Consider the following 18,497-nt stretch of genomic DNA (forward strand, 5'->3'; position numbering starts at 1 on the left):
GAAGTTTTGAAAAAAAAAAAAAATCTTGGAAATGCCCTAAATGTGAGAAGCAGATTTTGTATTTACTTTTCTTTTGCCAATCAAGATAAAGTATAATTTTCACCATACAATTACTAACCTTGTCATCTCCTGCACTGTCTGTTTTGGGCTCTGGGCTCCTCCTTCCCAGCGCTCATGAGACTGCTTTGCTGCACTGTGGTATGAGGTGCTAACCTGTTGACAGTGTTGGGAAGGTTAATTTTAAAATGTATTCCACCAAAGATTATAGAAGTAATGTATTCTGAATACTTTACAACTACATGAATGCACTATTGCTGTGTGATTTATTACTATTACTGAAGGCTACTCGCCATACCAGTACCAACTAGATGTTAAAATCTTAATATAAATGAGTAACAGTAGGTGGACATTAGGTAAGGCTGCACTTTTTGCAGCGATCTCGTGTAGAAAACTATTCAGCGCGTATATAAAACAGGTCAGCGGCTCCGAACCGTAGTAAAGGGACCTCTGGCTGATACGTCCGGTTCGTGTTGGGCTCGTAGCTGAAAACTAGCTTTACTTTGTTGTCTGGGTCAAGTTTGCTAGCGAGAGACAGAGAGAGGCGTTGAAAGGCTGCTTATTGTTTCGGAGGAAAACACGAACACGGTGTACAGTCGAGTCTTAACAGCTTACTTACAGCTGGGCTCGTCAGGCACTCTTTTTGGCTTTAGTGGTTATTATTATATTTACATGCTTCCAGCTCCCGTTTCTGCTCCGTGACAGCTCGTACTTTTCCTTTTTCTCCCTCCCTCGCTCACAGACACATAACGGGTATGGCAGTCCATTCTCCCTGCAGCACGTACTACACTGCCCATGAGGCTACATTGTTTAGGGCGATGCCTGTAACACTGCTATTGCCTTCATATTAAATAATTTTTGTATAATAATTTTTAGAGGCTCTTATTGCGTGTTTTGTTTGGGTTTCCACCGGCGTGGAATTACCAAAAATAGAGAGACCATAGCCTAACATACAGTGGGGCAAAAAAGTATTTAGTCAGCCACCGATTGTGCAAGTTCCCCCACTTAAAATGATGACAGAGGTCAGTAATTTGCACCAGAGGTACACTTCAACTGTGAGAGACCGAATGTGAAAAAAAAATCCATGAATCCACATGGTAGGATTTGTAAAGAATTTATTCGTAAATTAGGGTGGAAAATAAGTATTTGGTCACCTCAAACATGGAAAATCTCTGGCTCTCACAGACCTGTAACGTCTTCTGTAAGAAGCTTTTCTGTCCCCCACTCGTTACCTGTATGAATGGCACCTGTTTGAACTCATCATCTGTATAAAAGACACCTGTCCACAGCCTCAAACAGTCAGACTCCAAACTCCGCCATGGCCAAGACCAAAGAGCTTTCGAAGGACACCAGGAAAAGTATTGTAGACCTGCACCAGACTGGGAAGAGTGAATCTACAATAGGCAAGCAGCTTGGTGTGAAAAAATCAACTGTGGGAGCAATCATCAGAAAATGGAAGACATACAAGACCACTGATAATCTCCCACGATCTGGGGCTCCACGCAAGATCTCATCCCGTGGGGTCAAAATGATCATGAGAACGGTGAGCAAAGATCCCAGAACCACACGGGGGGACCTGGTGAATGACCTGCAGAGAGCTGGGACCAAAGTAACAAAGGTCACCATCAGTAACACACTACAACGGCAGGGAATCAAATCCCGCAGTGCCAGACGTGTTCCGCTGCTGAAGCCAGTGCATGTCCAGGCCCGTCTGAAGTTTGCCAGAGAGCACATGGATGATACAGCAGAGGATTGGGAGAATGTCATGTGGTCAGATGAAACCAAAGTAGAACTTTTTGGTATAAACTCAACTCGTCGTGTTTGGAGGACGAAGAATACTGAGTTGCATCCCAAGAACACCATACCTACTGTGAAGCATGGGGGTGGAAACATCATGCTATGGGGCTGTTTTTCTGCCAAGGGGACAGGACGACTGATCCGTGTTAAGGACAGAATGAATGGGGCCATGTATCGTGAGATTTTGAGCGAAAACCTCCTTCCATCAGTGAGAACTTTGAAGATGAAACGCGGCTGGGTCTTCCAATATGACAATGATCCAAAACACACCGCCCGGGCAACAAAGGAGTGGCTCCGTAAGAAGCATTTGAAAGTCCTGGAGTGGCCTAGCCAGTCTCCAGACCTCAACCCCATAGAAAATCTGTGGCGGGAGTTGAAAGTCCGTGTTGCTTGGCACAGCCCCAAAACATCACTGCTCTCGAGAAGATCTGCATGGAGGAATGGGCCAAAATACCAGCTACTGTGTGTGCAAACCTGGTAAAGACCTATAGTAAACGTTTGACCTCTGTTATTGCCAACAAAGGTTATGTTACAAAGTATTGAGTTGTATTTTTGTTATTGACCAAATACTTATTTTCCACCCTGATTTACGAATAAATTCTTTACAAATCCTACCATGTGGATTCATGGATTTATTTTTTCACATTCTGTCTCTCACAGTTGAAGTGTACCTCTGGTGCAAATTACTGACCTCTGTCATCATTTTAGGTGGGGGAACTTGCACAATCGGTGGCTGACTAAATACTTTTTTGCCCCACTGTATGAAACAGGAAAACACCGCCATGTAATCCATTTATTTCAACAAACTAACTGTATTCTCAATATCACCTATTGAACAGTAACTCTAACGGATACATTTACTCATATTTTGTATTTTAAATACGTAACGCCGGTGCATGTATTATGTTACTGCCAGTGTTGGGACTAACGCGTTATTAAGTAACGCGTTACAGTAACTACGTTATTATTGTGGTAACGAGCACGGTAACTAGTTATTATGCCAAAATCAGGAACGCGTTAGTCGTTACTGGGATTTAGATAGGGTCGTTACTCGTTACTTCGTGTGGTGGCTGTCGTGGAGCTTCCACAGATTCAGTAACATTAGCAAGTGGTGGAAGCCAGCAGGTGGATGAAGGAAAAGGGAGGCAAGAGGAAAAGAGACCCGAGGCGGCCGCCGGTCCAAGTGTGAACTGAACTTCAGGTAAGAAGTTATGACCTGCAGTCTCTCTGGGTCAGATATGAACCAAGTTTAGTTGGAGTTTATTTTCGTTATGCTGACTTTTTCGTACTGCGTGCTAGCTAGCATGACGGAGTTTCTATACAGCTGGGTGGTGCTATGTTACTGATGTTGAACTTTATTTTGTTCATAAGTTATTAGAGTTGCCAACCGTCCCGTCTGGTATTCAGAGAAAATATTACGCGTTTCTTATTGAGGTGAAAAGGAACAGTTTGTCCCGTAATTCAGCTACAATGAAAAAGACACAAAGCTGGAGTTATTCTGTGTCTTTACGCTGCACAGCTGTCTCTTCTTCTTTCATTCTCCCCCCTCCCTCTCCTGTTTCTACTTCAATCATGAAAACTGATCAGTGATCAGCTGATCGGCTTTTCTCTCTTGTTTGTTTATCGCCCACTTTGCGCCAGAAAGAGGAAACCAGCGGATGTCGCGCTAAACAACAGCAGCACGTTTAAGCTTGATCAGCTATTGTTAGAATTTATTTAATATTAATTTCTAGTATCAGCTGATGTTTGCTGGAGCCACAGCTGTAAACCTGCTGGTCATGATATGGTTTGGTTATGTGATGAGAGGGAAACATGAAGATGAAACCAGGAGATGTCCTTACTGAATCATCAGAGCTGTGATGGAGAAACAGGTTTACCTTTTAGGTGACATGAATGAGTTGAAGGGAAGTTATGAACTGTTGCTGAGAGACAAATAACACCAGGATCCTTTTCTAAGTAGCTGACAGCTGGTAACTGTGCAGGGGCGGGTCTAGCAAAGTTTTGCCAGGGGGCCAGGTAGGGCATTAACAGGGAAAGGGGGGCACAAGGAAATACTTTTCTTTCTTATTCTCATTTAAAATGTCTAGCTTGTAAAAAATAATTATCTGAATCTTACAACAAACGATTGATAGATTGATGCACATATACCATCAGAACAGTGTACATCACTGTCACAACAGCGTTTATTTTCATTCAAAGGCTTTATGATTTTTCCTATAATGGTGGGCCGGTCTCTAGTCAAAATGCCCGGGCCAATTTTCTGTCCCAGTCCAGCCCTGTATGCAGCTCGTCTGCAGTCTGGTGTTGCCTACATCTTCCTATTCAGAAGGCAGAATTTCCGAGTTCTGAGTACAATCGAAAGCACCACGACTGCAGTTTTTGTGTTGGATGTAAAAGGCGCACATGACACTGTGACGTAGGCTAGAATCATGGCGGTGGTCAACGACGGTCCAGGCGTGGGATTTCTCTTGTGGAAATATGCACATTATCTTTTCCTTTCTATTGGCAGGTGGCACAGTGCACTTGTGGCAAGTAAGCAAGCTAGAAGACTGGCAAAGTTATGGAAGCAACACATTAACAAGAGAATTCTGAGTAAAACCAAAGTTACTTTCCCTAGTAACTAGTTACTTTGAAAGTAACGAGTAACTTGAAGTAACTGAGTTACTTTTGAGAGAAGTAACTAGTAATGTAACTAAGTTACTATTTTAAAGTAACTTACCCAACACTGGTTACTGCCCAACACTGCCTGTTGAGATCCTGAGATCCGCTCCTAGAACACCGGCCTCCAACTCCTGAAGAGACACGGGTGTCCCTAAATTTAGCAAATATTAGCTTCAGGCTAGCTTGCTACGACGAATAGGCTAATGCTAGCATTTTACCACAACTTCACCAGATGTAGCTAAAAAAACTAAACTAATGTCCAGTCCAGTGGGACAGCAAGGAAAGATGACAAAAAATGATTACTTACTTGCGGTTTGGAGGTTCAAGCTGAAATTGAAGCAGCCATTGAAAGACGGGAAGAGAGAAAGATGGCAGCTTGGTCAGCACTAGTGGCCTCTATAATGTATGCAAATACATGCGGGCCGGAAACCCCGCCCCCCCAGCGCGCCCCCGGACGCCAAAACAGTGCCAGCAGATTGAAACTGAAAAATGGTTTGAAACCGAAAAATGGATTGAAACCGAAAAATGGTTTGAAACCGAAAAAATGGTTTGAAACCGAAAAAAATGGATTGAAACTGAAAAATGGATTGAAACCGAAAAATGGTTTGAAACCGAAAAAAAATGGATTGAAACCGAAAAATGGATTGAAACCGAAAAAAAGAAAGAATTGTAAGCGAAAACAAAAAAATTACAGTTTTAATTTTTTTTTTTTCACTATCAATTTTTTTTTCGGTTTCAATACAAGATTTTTCAGTACATTTATTTCAGTTACAATATTTTTTTCGGTTTCAATATTTTTTTCGGTTTCGTTTCAAGGTGGCATCGTTCTGATTCCATAGAATCCTGGGAGCTTTTTTAATGCACTTCAAGTTCAAAACTTTTTTAAGGAACCTGATCATTTAATTAAGGAATTCTCAAAAGTGACTTGGCTTAAGCAACACTTGATCTGGATCATGGAGAGTTTTCCTTTGGGCTACTCTTTCAGGAATTCAAAGAACTATTTAAAGAACTTTTAATCTCTTGGTTTGTTCGGGATAATGAAGGAAGGTTTCAGGGAAATTGATGATGTGTTTTATTAGATTTTTGGACACCAGTGGAGTTCTGGAAAATTAGATACATCAAGATTTTGATACAACATACAAACTGCAAAGCACTAATGACCTTTCCCTCAGCACAGCAGAAAGAGATCATTCTGGTAGCTTGTAATCACACTATTCAATGGTGTCAGCTCACAGCTCACATCTGAGTTTAGTTCTTCATGGTGTGCCTCTGACAGATGAAGCGCATTTTGCTGGAGCAGTGCAGATCGTTAAGACGTCCATCAGAATGAAGATGAGCGCAGTCTTCATCCCCGGGACCAAGACCATGATGGGTCCAGGCGTCAGGCTGCCCAGGTTTCCACCTCCTACAAAAGAATGATACAAAGTGAGTCTTAAGGTGAGCTGCAACCACCATGACAGACAAGAGAAGCCAGCGTCAAAGCACGTGAAGTTGCAGTTCCTCTAATGTCCAATTGAGGCTCGTTCCAGCAGTCACTCAGTTCCCACAAATTTTCAAGGTAAAAAGTCCAACTTCACAGCCGCTATAAACATTTTTGCAGCTCATACAATGAACTATATGGGAAAATGCGCACAGAATTTCTCAAACACAAACGCAATAATGCCAAAAAACTATTTATAGTTATGTCTTGATGCATGCTCAATCATCCAGGTAAGGAAATCTCCAAAACTTGATTCTGTTCAACGTTTCTCCCACTGAAAACGCTACGTCCAGATGAACAGAATCAAGTTTTGGATATTTGTAGTTACAGTTATCCCCAAACACACATAAGCACGACCAGTATAATATAAATATAATAGTGGTGTACCCCTGAGATTATAATAATGTAGATGTGACATGAAGTGCTTGAGGACTGAGACTTCAGTTCAGCAACAAAATGAAGAGGCTGTTTTTTCCTGCCTGGAGGTCTGGACTATGAAGGTCCTGCAAAAAGACTTTCAGATGTCAGCAGCGAGTACAGCTGAGGAGGAAGTGGTAGTCCCGAAGATGCCGCTTAACGTTGATGTCTGATGATTTTCCATGATTATGGCTCTCTGGACACTTTTCCTTTTGTCCTTTGCGTACTATGTGTGACATACTCTTTGTACGTTTCTTTAAAAAGAACATGTGAGGTCATGTGAACTCCTCATAAACATAAAGCAGGACACCCTCGCCACTTCATAACTTTTGATATTGGAAAAAAGGATGTCTTTGTTTTTCCTGAAGCTCATAATGATAGTGATGATGGGACTGAGTATAACGTCTATTAAATCTATTCATTCTACAATTAGTATTCTTTAAAAATCATTGTCCCACAATGACTCTGGGTTAACTGTAAATAGAAAATGTTGCAGATGGTTTCCTGATAATATTGACTCATGATATTTTACTCATGATTAATTACCTAATAGTGTTTAAAAATGAACAAGAATAAAGATTAGAAATATGCCCAATTAGAAAAAAAAACAAAAGAAACATCTTTTTTAACAAAAGGTTCATCATACTTGGACTGTGGTGCCTTTAGCAAAAAAAAAAAAAACCCCAAACAAATGTAACAGTGTTTATGTGGTATTATTCCACTTGCCACAAATGTCAGTGTAATGGGGAAACAGCGCCCCCCCTCTCGGCGTGGCTGGCTGCAGTAATCGCTGCCAGTCTGCCGTAGCCATACGAGAGGTGAGTTGTATTGTTCCGCACACGATATAGCTAAGTAGTACAGGCACATAAAACATGTTTGATTAGCTGATGGGCACCGAGTGTAATAAGTGCTTGGTGGACACATGTCTAACATCAGTTTTATGTACTCTTCATTTGTTTATTATTGTGTAAAACTGTATGCTAAAGCGGAATGCTAATGGGATGTTCTGCCGTAGTGTGCTGTGCGGAGTGGTGTGTGGCGAGCCTTTGCACTGATACAACACCGTTGTTTCCATTCAGGAAGTAAAGTGGCAACGATCGATCAGAGACTCCACCTGATTGGTAGTCTAAGAGACCGGCATGAGTAATGGGCAGAACAATTACATTCTCTTCCTAATTAGCACTACAAAAAACACAACCCCTCATTTTCTTGCATGTATACCATCAGTTGTTTTTTTTTTTTAAGTGTAACAGCTTACCTCCGGTTCATGATGTAGGGTGTCTGGTTGACCCACTCCCACTGCCCAGTCCTCTCATCAGTCAGACCCACCCAGTGGAAGGAGCCCACGCTACGCTGGGTCACAAAATCCTGGTAAAGGCAGACGGAGAGAAAACTCAAATTTTCAGTTTCAATCAAGGATCAATACAGGCTCCTCCCCTTTTCAGTCACATACATGAGCTATAGTTCGGCTTTTATTGATTAGCTCATCACAAAAGAGCTCCTGTTGAGGTGACAGTGTGTTTAAGATGCATCACAAAGTTGAGCGTCAGTGCAAACAGATGAGAGGGCCAGCCAACTCACCCACTCCTCGTCAGTGAGAAGAATGACCAAGTGAGATTCGTGTCCATTACACCAGTCTCTGGCATCGTGCCACGATAATGGCGTGGTACTGAATAAGTAGCAGTTGGTGCCGAAAGAATCCCAATTCAGAGGACAACAGCCGTGTGCTGTCGTGCCTGACAGACGGACAGACAGAGAGTGTCTGGTTTCCATGTTTTATAAGAGTCATTTCAAAAATACACTTTTAGATATTGGAGACCTTCTTTAACAGGGGACAGTCCTAGGAGATGTTAGACAGTCGCTGTGAGAACTAGTTTTAGAAAAACATATTTTTGGTGAAGAAATATGATGAGATTAACATCATCCTTTTCAAAAAAGATCAGTGGATGAAAGCACACAATCACATGGTTAAGAAAATTCTAAAATAAAAAACGGCCAAACAAATAATAACAAATAAATATAATAAACAAATGGAACAATTGGAGAGCTTAATACAAATCTTAAATTAGGAAATAACACGATTTAGTTACTAATTTCCTCATAAGACCTCGCTCCCCCCAGAGAGACAAAACCTTTCTGCCTTAGCTTGTTACAGTTTATACAAAGAAACATGAATTTTGGTTTTTAGCTTCAAGAACCTGTTTAAACCTTCCAGTAATGCCTGCAGGTGTCTGAAGTTAGTCTGAGCTCATCAGATGCCTCAGACTCAGAGATAAATGACTTGGGGGCCAATGAACCAAGGCACATTTATACACAGGCTTCTTCTTTAGTAACGGTAAAGCTGTTCTATAAGCTTAAAACTGTGAGGGCATCTTTAGTAAATGAAGTAGAGGGAACAGGATTAGACAGGAGCTGTGTACCGTTGTTGACCAAGCGTTCTAAAGAACATTTGAGTTCGGCGACCGTCCTGCGGAGAGCGTCCAGGACTGAGAGCTGCCTCAGTGCCTCTGATACTGAGGAATTGCACACACAAAGCACAGGTATGTTAATAAAACTACTTGTTAGTGTCAATGTGGATAAAGTGTTGCTCTGCAGAGTTTCCACCTGATGCCAGCTGGTCCTTGTTGTTCTCCACTGCAAACTTCATTGACAAAACTTCTTTTGCTGTATCTGTGGTAGAAGGACGGGAAACTAAAGTGTGAAAAAGACGAAAAAGCCAGCAGTTGGTATCACAGTATGAGTACATCTGAGCTACCTTTGGTGAGCTGCTGTGTGTCCCTCAGTGATTCAGTCAGATTAGAAACACTTTTCTCCGAGGACCACAACCGGTTCCATGTCGACGTGTCTGCAAACACACAGACATAAAAAAAAATAATTATAAAATAATAATTATTTTCTTCAAATCATTACCGAAAAGAAATACTTAATCATTTTTTCATAGGATCTTTGTCTATATTCTCACCATTACATAAAAGTACTTACTGTTGTTGTTCACCTTATTTTGTGATCTCATTATTTACATCTGCTTAACTGTTTATGGCGCAGCACACATTATGCACCATTGCTTTCTTTATCTTTTGCCTCCACGGAGCCAGCCTTTTTGTAATCTTTTAAAAAGCTTGAACTATTGTTCTCCAGGCTTTCTGAAGTTTTTTTTAAAGGTCATTGTTTTGTTGATATGGCACGGTAACTGTATCTTCAATAACAAATGTTTTGTGGTCTTCTACACATCATACGGGTCAGCTGTTTCACACAGATTTCATGTTTATATAATGCAGTAGTTTATAATTACACAGCTGGATCTCTATTCTGACCTCAATGGGCTGACTGTAACCCAGTTTGGGAGCTCTCTCAGCAAAAGGCCCAGTAACTTAGCTGAGACCTTGGGATAACCAGCAGTGCTCCATTCACTGTTCTAAGTAAACACATAGGCACATGCATTAATATGAGTCTCCCTTGAGCAAGGTCATTGAATGCTTTAAAATCAGTTAGCAATATTTCAACTTCAGAATTTGGCAGTACGAGAAAAATGTTTTTATATTTGTTGGTGCCAGTTAAAATCTGTGCAGTGGTGTTCTGATCAACTGGACCTCCAGCTGAGTCATAAAGCACTTTACAATCAAGATGAACAACTGAAGTATGCATGACCTTATATAAATCATTATCAATAAAGAATAAATCAAGGAAATGTGAGTGAAACATTAGATTGCTATCTGTCTTCTGGATTAGCATAGCATCTTAGCCTAACAGACTCCTAATTTTGTATGGATTTAAACAGCAGAGGCGACAACTGTCAAGTATCTGAGAACAAAGTTCCTGAGAGAAAGTTTCCGGTCATTAGGATGGAAAATGACGACTGTGTAGATAAAAACACACCTCTTTTGGTTGATAGAGGAAGACAGTAGACAGAAAAGAGTTTCAAGAAAGAAACAAGAACATGCTGGGTCAGTCACTGCCCACAAACTAATGTATGTTTTACACCTTCAGAGCAACAACCTGAGCATCATTTCACTATATTGTGGCTGAAGTGAAGCCAGACACCTCTAAAGTCAATTTCTCCTAAAGTGGGCAGCTCACACTTGGAAAAATCCAAAAGGATAAACAGCACTGCAGGCCAGACAGGAAAATCTACACACTTGTGTTTTAGGTGTCTATTTTAATGAATAGTGACCCTATTGTGTCCTGAGTGTACTCACTGCTGGCTCCCAGAGCTATGATCAGAATGACGAGGAGAGTAGCCGTCAGAGCAGGAAAGAGCCATCGTCTGTACCTGGAGAACCTGGAGAAATCGACAGTACGAGGCTCTGCGGACACACAAATAGGACATGAGTTTTTCATTTTATAGACGCACAGACAAGTGGACACACAGACAGGTGGACACAGACAGGCACCTTTGTTCCAGAAATTTCTCATTTCTTCGTCCACATTGTCATGGTATTCAGTCGTCATGGCGATTCTGGTCTCTGGGTCTGTCTCTGTGTGAAATGGCGTGCGTCTGACTTCGTCTTCATCCAGTCCCCAATGAACAAACAGGCGAACTGTCCAAACACAGAGCCTCAGGTCATTGGCCACGAGCTGCACTTTGCACTGGAAAACACCACCTGTGTGTGTGTGTGTTAGCTGATTACTACACTGAGATGACCTACATCAACAACTACAAAGAACTAAACTTTCATGGAAAAAAGGACAAACATCTGAAAATACCTGAGTCTGGAGCTGCAAACAGACTAATAGGAAAAGTGACGGATGAACAGATAATCATTAAAATGTTTTTGAGTTGCAGTGGCAATAAAGGTAAAGAAGCAGCAGTGACAGACACAGATTTGTTTTCAATTATTTTAATGTGTGTCATAATGTCTGACTTCAACATGTCAGTCAGCGGTTAGAGATCTTACACTTTCCTCCCTGACACTGTTCAATCAACTGCTGCATCTGTTATCCACCATACTGGAAAAATATAAACAAATGAGGTGTGATTTACAAAATAACATGATCGCAAGGTTCAATGGATGTGATTTGTGTTTTAGAGAAACAATATAAAAGATCAATAGGAGGATTCATTGGATGCCTACATGGAACAAAGTACATCTGACATCTCTTCATGTTCACAGTGAAAGTGAATGCACAGCTACATGTCTACTAAAGAACATTTGGGATGTTTCATTATGTACATTATGTGGCTTTTGTCAACATGAGCCAGAGTCTGATCTTCATTTATTTGGGTTTTCAATGTATTAGGATTATTTTGAAGCTTAAAGCAAATAAACTGAATTCTGGCTACAACTCCAATGTTTCCCCTCTGACAATAATGTAGAACTTTATCATAGTCTGGAAATTTGAGGAAATGTTCTAAGACTGGACCTCTTAAATTTTAAAATTGATTTAAAAAAAAAAAAAAGAATACGCTTTACAATGAGAGATGTAGAGATGGTCTGAAGTGTGTTTGTATAGGATACGTGGACTGTTTCTAAATATGCTATGTTGCATTTATTAATTCTGGAATATTTTGAAAGAACTCTACATGAAAGAGGAAGTCCACAGAGTGGAATTTCCTGATTGTATTAGAAGTTCTCATTGTTTTTCTACCCAGTGCTTTAATTGGAGAGGTTCCTTTTATTCTGCAGTGGGCGGAGTCAGGCCTGCAGGTGTGTTCAGACTCTCAGGTTGTCTTTCTGACAGATGAAGCGTTCTTTGATGGAGCAGTGCCGGTCGTTCAGGCGTCCATCATTGTGAAGGTGAGCACAGTCTTCATTCCCAGGTCCTAGACCATGATGGGCCCAGTTGTCGGGCTGCCCAGGTTTCCACCGCCTTGAAAAACATGCACAAAGATGTTTATGTGTAATTCCTGTGGAGCACTGACTGATAATAATTCCTCTTTATGCTCTACTGGTCTACTGGTTACCGTTTCTGGACAAACGTTTTAGACTTTGATTTAGGATATGAAACCTCTTGGTTATATGTAGGCATTTAAAACTTTATATTAGGTTTAGGCAATAAAAACAAATTTTGAAAAAACCAAAGTCATTTTGTAACTAGTGCACGTTTGCTTTGGGACAAGAGCATACTGAAACAAACCTGGGCTCCGCTCATCCACCCACTCCCAATCCTCAAACACTTGTGCAATCGTGCAGTTAGGTACAGTTATCCCCAAACACACATAAAAGTATGACCAGTATAATGTAAATATAATCGTTAGTGGTGTACCCCTGAGATTATAATAATGTAGATGTGACATGAAGCGCCTGAGGTTTTCTGGGACTTCAGTTCAGTAACAAAATGAAGAGGATGTTTTTTCCTGCCTGGAGGTCTGGACTATGAAGGTCCTAATAATAATCGCTATGTACCACAGGCTGGCTGTAGTTAAACCTTTACTTAAAAAGCCATCCCTAGACCCAGCTGTCTTAGCTAATTATAGGCCAATCTCCAACCTTCCTCTACTCTTCCTTGAAAGAGTAGTTGTCAAACAGCTAACAGATCATCTGCTCATTTGAGGAGTTGCAGTCAGTCCTGCAGAAAGACTTTCAGATGTCCGCAGCGAGAACAGCTGACGAGGAAGGGTTAGTCCTGAAGATGCCGCTTAATGCTGATGTCTGATGATTTTCCATGATTATGGCTCTCTGGACACTTTTCCTTTTGTCCTTTGCGTACTATTTGTGACATACTCTTTGTAGGTGCCTTTAAAAAGACCATGTGAGGTCCTCATAAACATAAATCAGGACATCCTCTCCACTTCATACTCTTTGATAGTTAGTGGAAAAAAGCACGTCTTTGTTTCCTTAAGCTCATATTGATTTTTTGAGCAGCCTCTGCAAACACTTGGTGATGATGGGAATGAATACTGCCAGTCTGTTCTATTTAGGCAGTGGTGAGTCTACGTAAAATGTCTATTAAATCTATTCATACTACAATTAGTATTCTTTAAAAATCATTGTCCCGCAATGAATATTGTCACAATCAGGGGTACCGGGAGACTACGTCCTCATTCCAGGTGACTGCTGTCAATCAGCTGTTGATGATGTCAGCCTGTAACCTCTGCTTCAGATCGCTCTCCTAAATGCTCGCTCCATAGCCAACAAATCATTTGCACTGAATGACTTTTTTAGCAGTATTAGTATGGACTTCCTGTTTCTCACAGAATCTTGGCAGCAGGAGAATGAATGTATCCACCTGAATGAGCTCTGTCTGGTCGGCTGTCGCTTCATTTGGACTCCGCGTTTGGACGTGGTGGTGGTCTGGTCACTGTTCACCGAGACAATTTCACTTGCAGGGCTATGGACTCTGAGTTTTTCCCTTCCTTTGAGTCACAACTCCTAAGGTTGGTACAACAGATATATTTAATTGTGTTTTAATTTACCGCCCTCCCGGCCCCGCTGGTGTTTTTATTCAAGATTTTACCGACTTTTTATCTTCCATTATTAAACTGGAGATGGTCTTAATGTTTGGGGATTAAACCTCCACATGGATGATCTTAGCTGTAGCATGGCCTCTCACTTTCTATCCATTACAGACTCTTTTAATTTTATTCAGCATGTCTCTGGACCCACCCATGTTAAAGGCCACACCTTGGACCTTGTGTTTTCTCTTGGCTTAGACACAACTGTGTTAAGGACGTACAAGTGAGTGACCATTCCTGTGTTACTTTTAGTCTTAGCTTCCCTCTGTACACACCACCTTCTAATTTCATGTTCCATAAATCAGGATGTTGCTTTGGAGTTTTCTAAATTGTTGGACCCTCATGTGATCAGTGGCTGCACTGATGCTGATGTTGCTACACAGTGTTTTAAGAATCACTGCTTGGAGAGTTTAAATTCGATGGCACCTATGAAATCTGTCTTTGCTGCCTCAAAAAGAGCTCATCCATGGATAAATGATGATGTAATGAAGGTTGAAAGAATCTGTAGGAAAGTAGAACGCCTTTGGAAATCAACTAAACTCGAAGTTCACAGGCTCCACCTTAGGGAACTTTGGGTTTCCATATATGAAACCATAAAAACAGCCAGATCAGGAAAATTTTCTCATCTAATCAAGCAAGAGAAATTCCAAATACTGTTTGACTCCATAAACTCTATTGTTTCCCCCGTGGTCCACCAAGTACCTTTGACCTCTTTATCTGAGAGTGATGACTTTTTGACACAGGGAAAGCCGTTAATGTAAATAGAAAATGTTGTTGATGCCGTCCTGATATTATTGATTCATGACATTTCATGTTTTTAGAAATTTATTTTATTTCTAAAACTGTTTATAAATGAACAAGAATAACTATTAGAACTATGCCCAATTTTTAAAAAACAAACAAAACAACAACAACAACATGAGCACTGATCAGAAGAAAGCAAAAAAGGTATACTGGGGACAAACCGAGCCAATTCCGCGATGCTTGGTCCTCAAGGAAAATGTATCAATATCTTTTTTGTGACATTTGTTTGGTGGTGCGCTGTGAGTTTTATAATGTGAAATCTGTGCCATGGCTCCAAAAGGTTAGAGAACACTGCCTTATGGAGCACTAAAAGTTCTCTTAGAACTTAGAACAAAAAACACAACGCCTCATTTTCTCGCATGTATACCATTAGCGTTTTTTTGGGTTTTTTTTTTTAAGTGTAACAGCTTACCTCCGGTTCATGATGTAGGGTGTCTGGTTGACCCACTCCCACTGCCCAGTCCTCTCATCAGTCAGACCCACCCAGTGGAAGGAGCCCGCGCTACGCTGGATCACAAAATCCTGTTAAAGGCAGACGGAGAGAAAACTCAAATTTTCAGTTTCAATAAAAAAGGGGGAAAGGGGAGGAGCCTGTATTGATCCTTTGATCAATACAGGCTCCTCCCCTTTTCAGTCACATACATGAGTTATAGTTCGGCTTTTATTGATTAGCTCATCACAAAAGAGCTCCTGTTGAGGTGACAGTGTGTTTAAGATGCATCACAAAGTTGAGCGTCAGTGCAAACAGATGAGAGGGCCAGCCAACTCACCCACTCCTCGTCAGTGAGAAGAATGACCAAGTGAGATTCGTGTCCATTACACCAGTCTCTGGCATCGTGCCACGATAATGGCGTGGTACTGAATAAGTAGCAGTTGGTGCCGAAAGAATCCCAATTCAGAGGACAACAGCCGTGTGCTGTCGTGCCTGACAGACGGACAGACAGAGAGTGTCTGGTTTCCATGTTTTATAAGAGTCATTTCAAAAATACACTTTTAGATATTGGAGACCTTCTTTAACAGGGGACAGTCCTAGGAGATGTTAGACAGTCGCTGTGAGAACTAGTTTTAGAAAAACATATTTTTGGTGAAGAAATATGATGAGATTAACATCATCCTTTTCAAAAGAGATCAGTGGACGAAAGCACACAATCACATGGTTAAGAAAATTCTAAAATAAAATAAGGTCAAACAAATAATAACAAATAAATATAATAAACAAATGGAACAATTGGAGAGCTTAATACAAATCTTAAATTAGGAAATAACACGATTTAGTTACTAATTTCCTCATAAGACCTCGCTCCCCCCAGAGAGACAAAACCTTTCTGCCTTAGCTTGTTACAGTTTATACAAAGAAACATGAATTTTTCTTTTCTTTTTTAGCTTCAAGAACCTGTTTAAACCTTCCAGTAATGCCTGCAGGTGTCTGAAGTTAGTCTGAGCTCATCAGATGCCTCAGACTCAGAGATAAGATGCTTATGGGGGGGACTATTGTGAAGGAAGGAACAACTTTGCAAAACCTAGAAAGCAAAATGTACGTCTATGCCGATGACACTGCCATTCATACACAGGTTTCTTCTCTAGTAAAGGTGTTGCACAAGCTTGAAACTATGAGAACAACCTTGTTAAATGACACAGAGGGAACAGGATTAGACAGGAGCTGTGTACCGTTGTTGACCAAGCGTTCTAAGGAACATTTTAGTTCAGCGACCGTCCTGCGGAGAGCGTCCAGAGCTGAGAGCTGCCTCAGTGCCTCTGATACTGAGGAATTGCACACACAAAGCACAGGTATGCACAGTGTTAATAAAAGTACTTTTTGGTGTTTATGGATATGAAATGTTGCTTTGCAGAGTTTCCACCTGATGCCAGCTGGTCCTTGCTGTTCTCCAGAGCAAACTTCATTGACAAAACTTCTTTTGCTGTATCTATTGCAGAAAAACAGGAAATTACAGAGTGTTAAGTAGAAAGGACAGCAATTGAGTAACGCAGTATGAGTACATCTGAGCTACCTTTGGTGAGCTGCTGTGTGTCCCTCAGTGATTCAGTCAGATTAGAAACACTTTTCTCTGCAGACCACAACCGGTTCCATGTCGATGTGTCTGTAAACACACAGACATAAATTTTTTTTTTTATAAATAAATGACTATTTTCCTCAAATCATTACCAACAAGAAGTACTTCATATTTTTTCTCCTGGATACTGGCATTTATATATGTATCTCTCTCTCTCTCTCTCTCTCTCTCTATATATATATATATATATATATATATATATGAGAGAGAGAGAGAGAGAGGAAACAGTAGGAGCTGTGTGAAACTAAAGGCAGTGGATCCCTCAGCAGCTGGATCACAAAGAGCACAGTCACAATAACTGTGCTCTTTTTTGCATTGAATACCTCTGCAGGTTTTGCATTGCAGAGGTATTCAAGTATAAAAACAATAATAAACACAATGTTCTGGTTCTATAACATTTTTATATCATTACTTTATTATGGATTAGGTGCAAGAGTTTAAATGTTGATAATTAAAAAATAGTTTAACTGAATAGCAGGTTGTGCCTTGTTCTCAGATGGACAGAAAGTGGACAGTGATAGATGAGATGAGGAGATGAAGGAGGAAGAGAGGCAAAGAGTGATTCACAAGCAGAGTCTAATTTATTTCTCACAGTTTTGTTGCCTTATGGTTCTGAGCGCTGTCATCAATCTTTGCACTTTGCATTATCTCATAACACTTGTTTAATCAGCTACCATCTCTCCTATGGACTTTCTAATGTCTACAGTCTCAGATCAGGAGCAGCAGCAAACCCTCAACAGCAACACTGTACCCATCAGGTAAACATAGGCTACGCCTTGTCCCCACCTGATGACAGTGACATAGTATGATGTGATTCAATATTAGTTTGTTGATGAATGTGGGTTGTTGTTATTCATGCTGATTTTTTAACTTTGAGCATTCGCCCTTTTAAACATCTCTGCTCATCCCTGCAACAGTCAGGAGGAAAGTGTCAACTAGCTGAGAACAAAGTTCCTGAGAGAGAAAGTTTCCGGTCTTTTGGTTGATTAAGGTAGACAATACACAGAAAAGAGTTTCATGAAAGAAACAAGAAAATGCTGGTTTGGGGTCAGTCACTGCCCACAAACTAATGTATGTTTTACACCTTCAGAGCAACAACCTGAGCATCATTTCACTATATTGTGACTGAAGTGAAGCCAGACACCTCTAAAGTCAATTTCTCCTAAAGTGGGCAGCTCACACTTGGAAAAATCCAAAAGGATAAACAGCACTGCAGGCCAGACAGGAAAATCTACACACTTGTGTTTTAGGTGTCTATTTTAATAAATAGTGACCTTAAGGCCCTATTGTGTCCTGAGTGTACTCACTGCTGGCTCCCAGAGCTATGATCAGAATCAGGAGGAGTGTAGCCGTCAGAGCAGGAAAGAGCCATCGTCTGTACCTGGAGAACCTGGAGAAATCGACAGTACGAGGCTCTGCGGACAAATAGGACATGAGTTTTTCATTTTACAGAACGCACAGACAGGTGGACGCACAGACAGGTGGACACAGACAGGCACCTTTGTTCCAGAAATTGCTCATTCCTTCGTCCACATTGTCATGGTATTCAGTTGTCATGGCGATTCTGGTCTCTGGGTCTGTCTCTGTGTGAAATGGCGTGCGTCTGACTTCGTCTTCATCCAGTCCCCAATGAACAAACAGGCAAACTGTCCAAACACAGAGGCTCAGGTCATTGGCCACGAGCTGCACTTTGCACTGGAAAACACCACCTGTGTGTGTGTGTTTGTGGGTCCTGCAGGAGCCATACAGGACCCAGTGCAGCAGGTAGAGAGAGCAGTGGAGAAGATCGTGGGTACTTCTCTTCCCTCCGTCCAGA

At 41.1% G+C, this 18,497-nt stretch overlaps 3 protein-coding genes across 3 annotated transcripts in view; all 3 read right to left on the reverse strand.

Moving 5' to 3' along the window:
• Positions 1-18,497, reverse strand: part of LOC308411065 (nuclear factor 7, brain-like) — a gene marked incomplete at its 5' end in the record, with an annotated part of 121,925 nt that overhangs the window by 12,506 nt on the left and 90,922 nt on the right. The gene's annotated exons all lie outside the window — the stretch shown is intronic.
• On the reverse strand, positions 5,620-10,912 carry LOC308411075 (C-type lectin domain family 10 member A-like). Its single transcript, XM_080904810.1, has 8 exons — positions 10,804-10,912; positions 10,609-10,716; positions 9,168-9,257; positions 9,017-9,082; positions 8,833-8,925; positions 7,994-8,148; positions 7,671-7,780; positions 5,620-5,920 (listed from the first exon to the last, which is right to left on the reverse strand). Exons 1-8 carry the CDS (start codon positions 10,859-10,861, stop codon positions 5,764-5,766), a joined length of 837 nt encoding a protein of 278 aa, XP_080760936.1. The 5' UTR covers positions 10,862-10,912; the 3' UTR covers positions 5,620-5,763.
• On the reverse strand, positions 11,884-18,287 carry LOC308411083 (asialoglycoprotein receptor 1-like). The gene is made up of 8 exons (XM_080904818.1): positions 18,181-18,287; positions 17,989-18,096; positions 16,619-16,708; positions 16,469-16,534; positions 16,278-16,370; positions 15,380-15,534; positions 15,022-15,131; positions 11,884-12,220 (listed from the first exon to the last, which is right to left on the reverse strand). Exons 1-8 carry the CDS (start codon positions 18,236-18,238, stop codon positions 12,064-12,066), a joined length of 837 nt encoding a protein of 278 aa, XP_080760944.1. The 5' UTR covers positions 18,239-18,287; the 3' UTR covers positions 11,884-12,063.

This window comes from Rhamphochromis sp. 'chilingali', assembly GCF_963969265.1.
Source record: "Rhamphochromis sp. 'chilingali' genome assembly, chromosome: 1".
NCBI classification, from domain to species: domain Eukaryota; kingdom Metazoa; phylum Chordata; class Actinopteri; order Cichliformes; family Cichlidae; genus Rhamphochromis; species Rhamphochromis sp. 'chilingali'.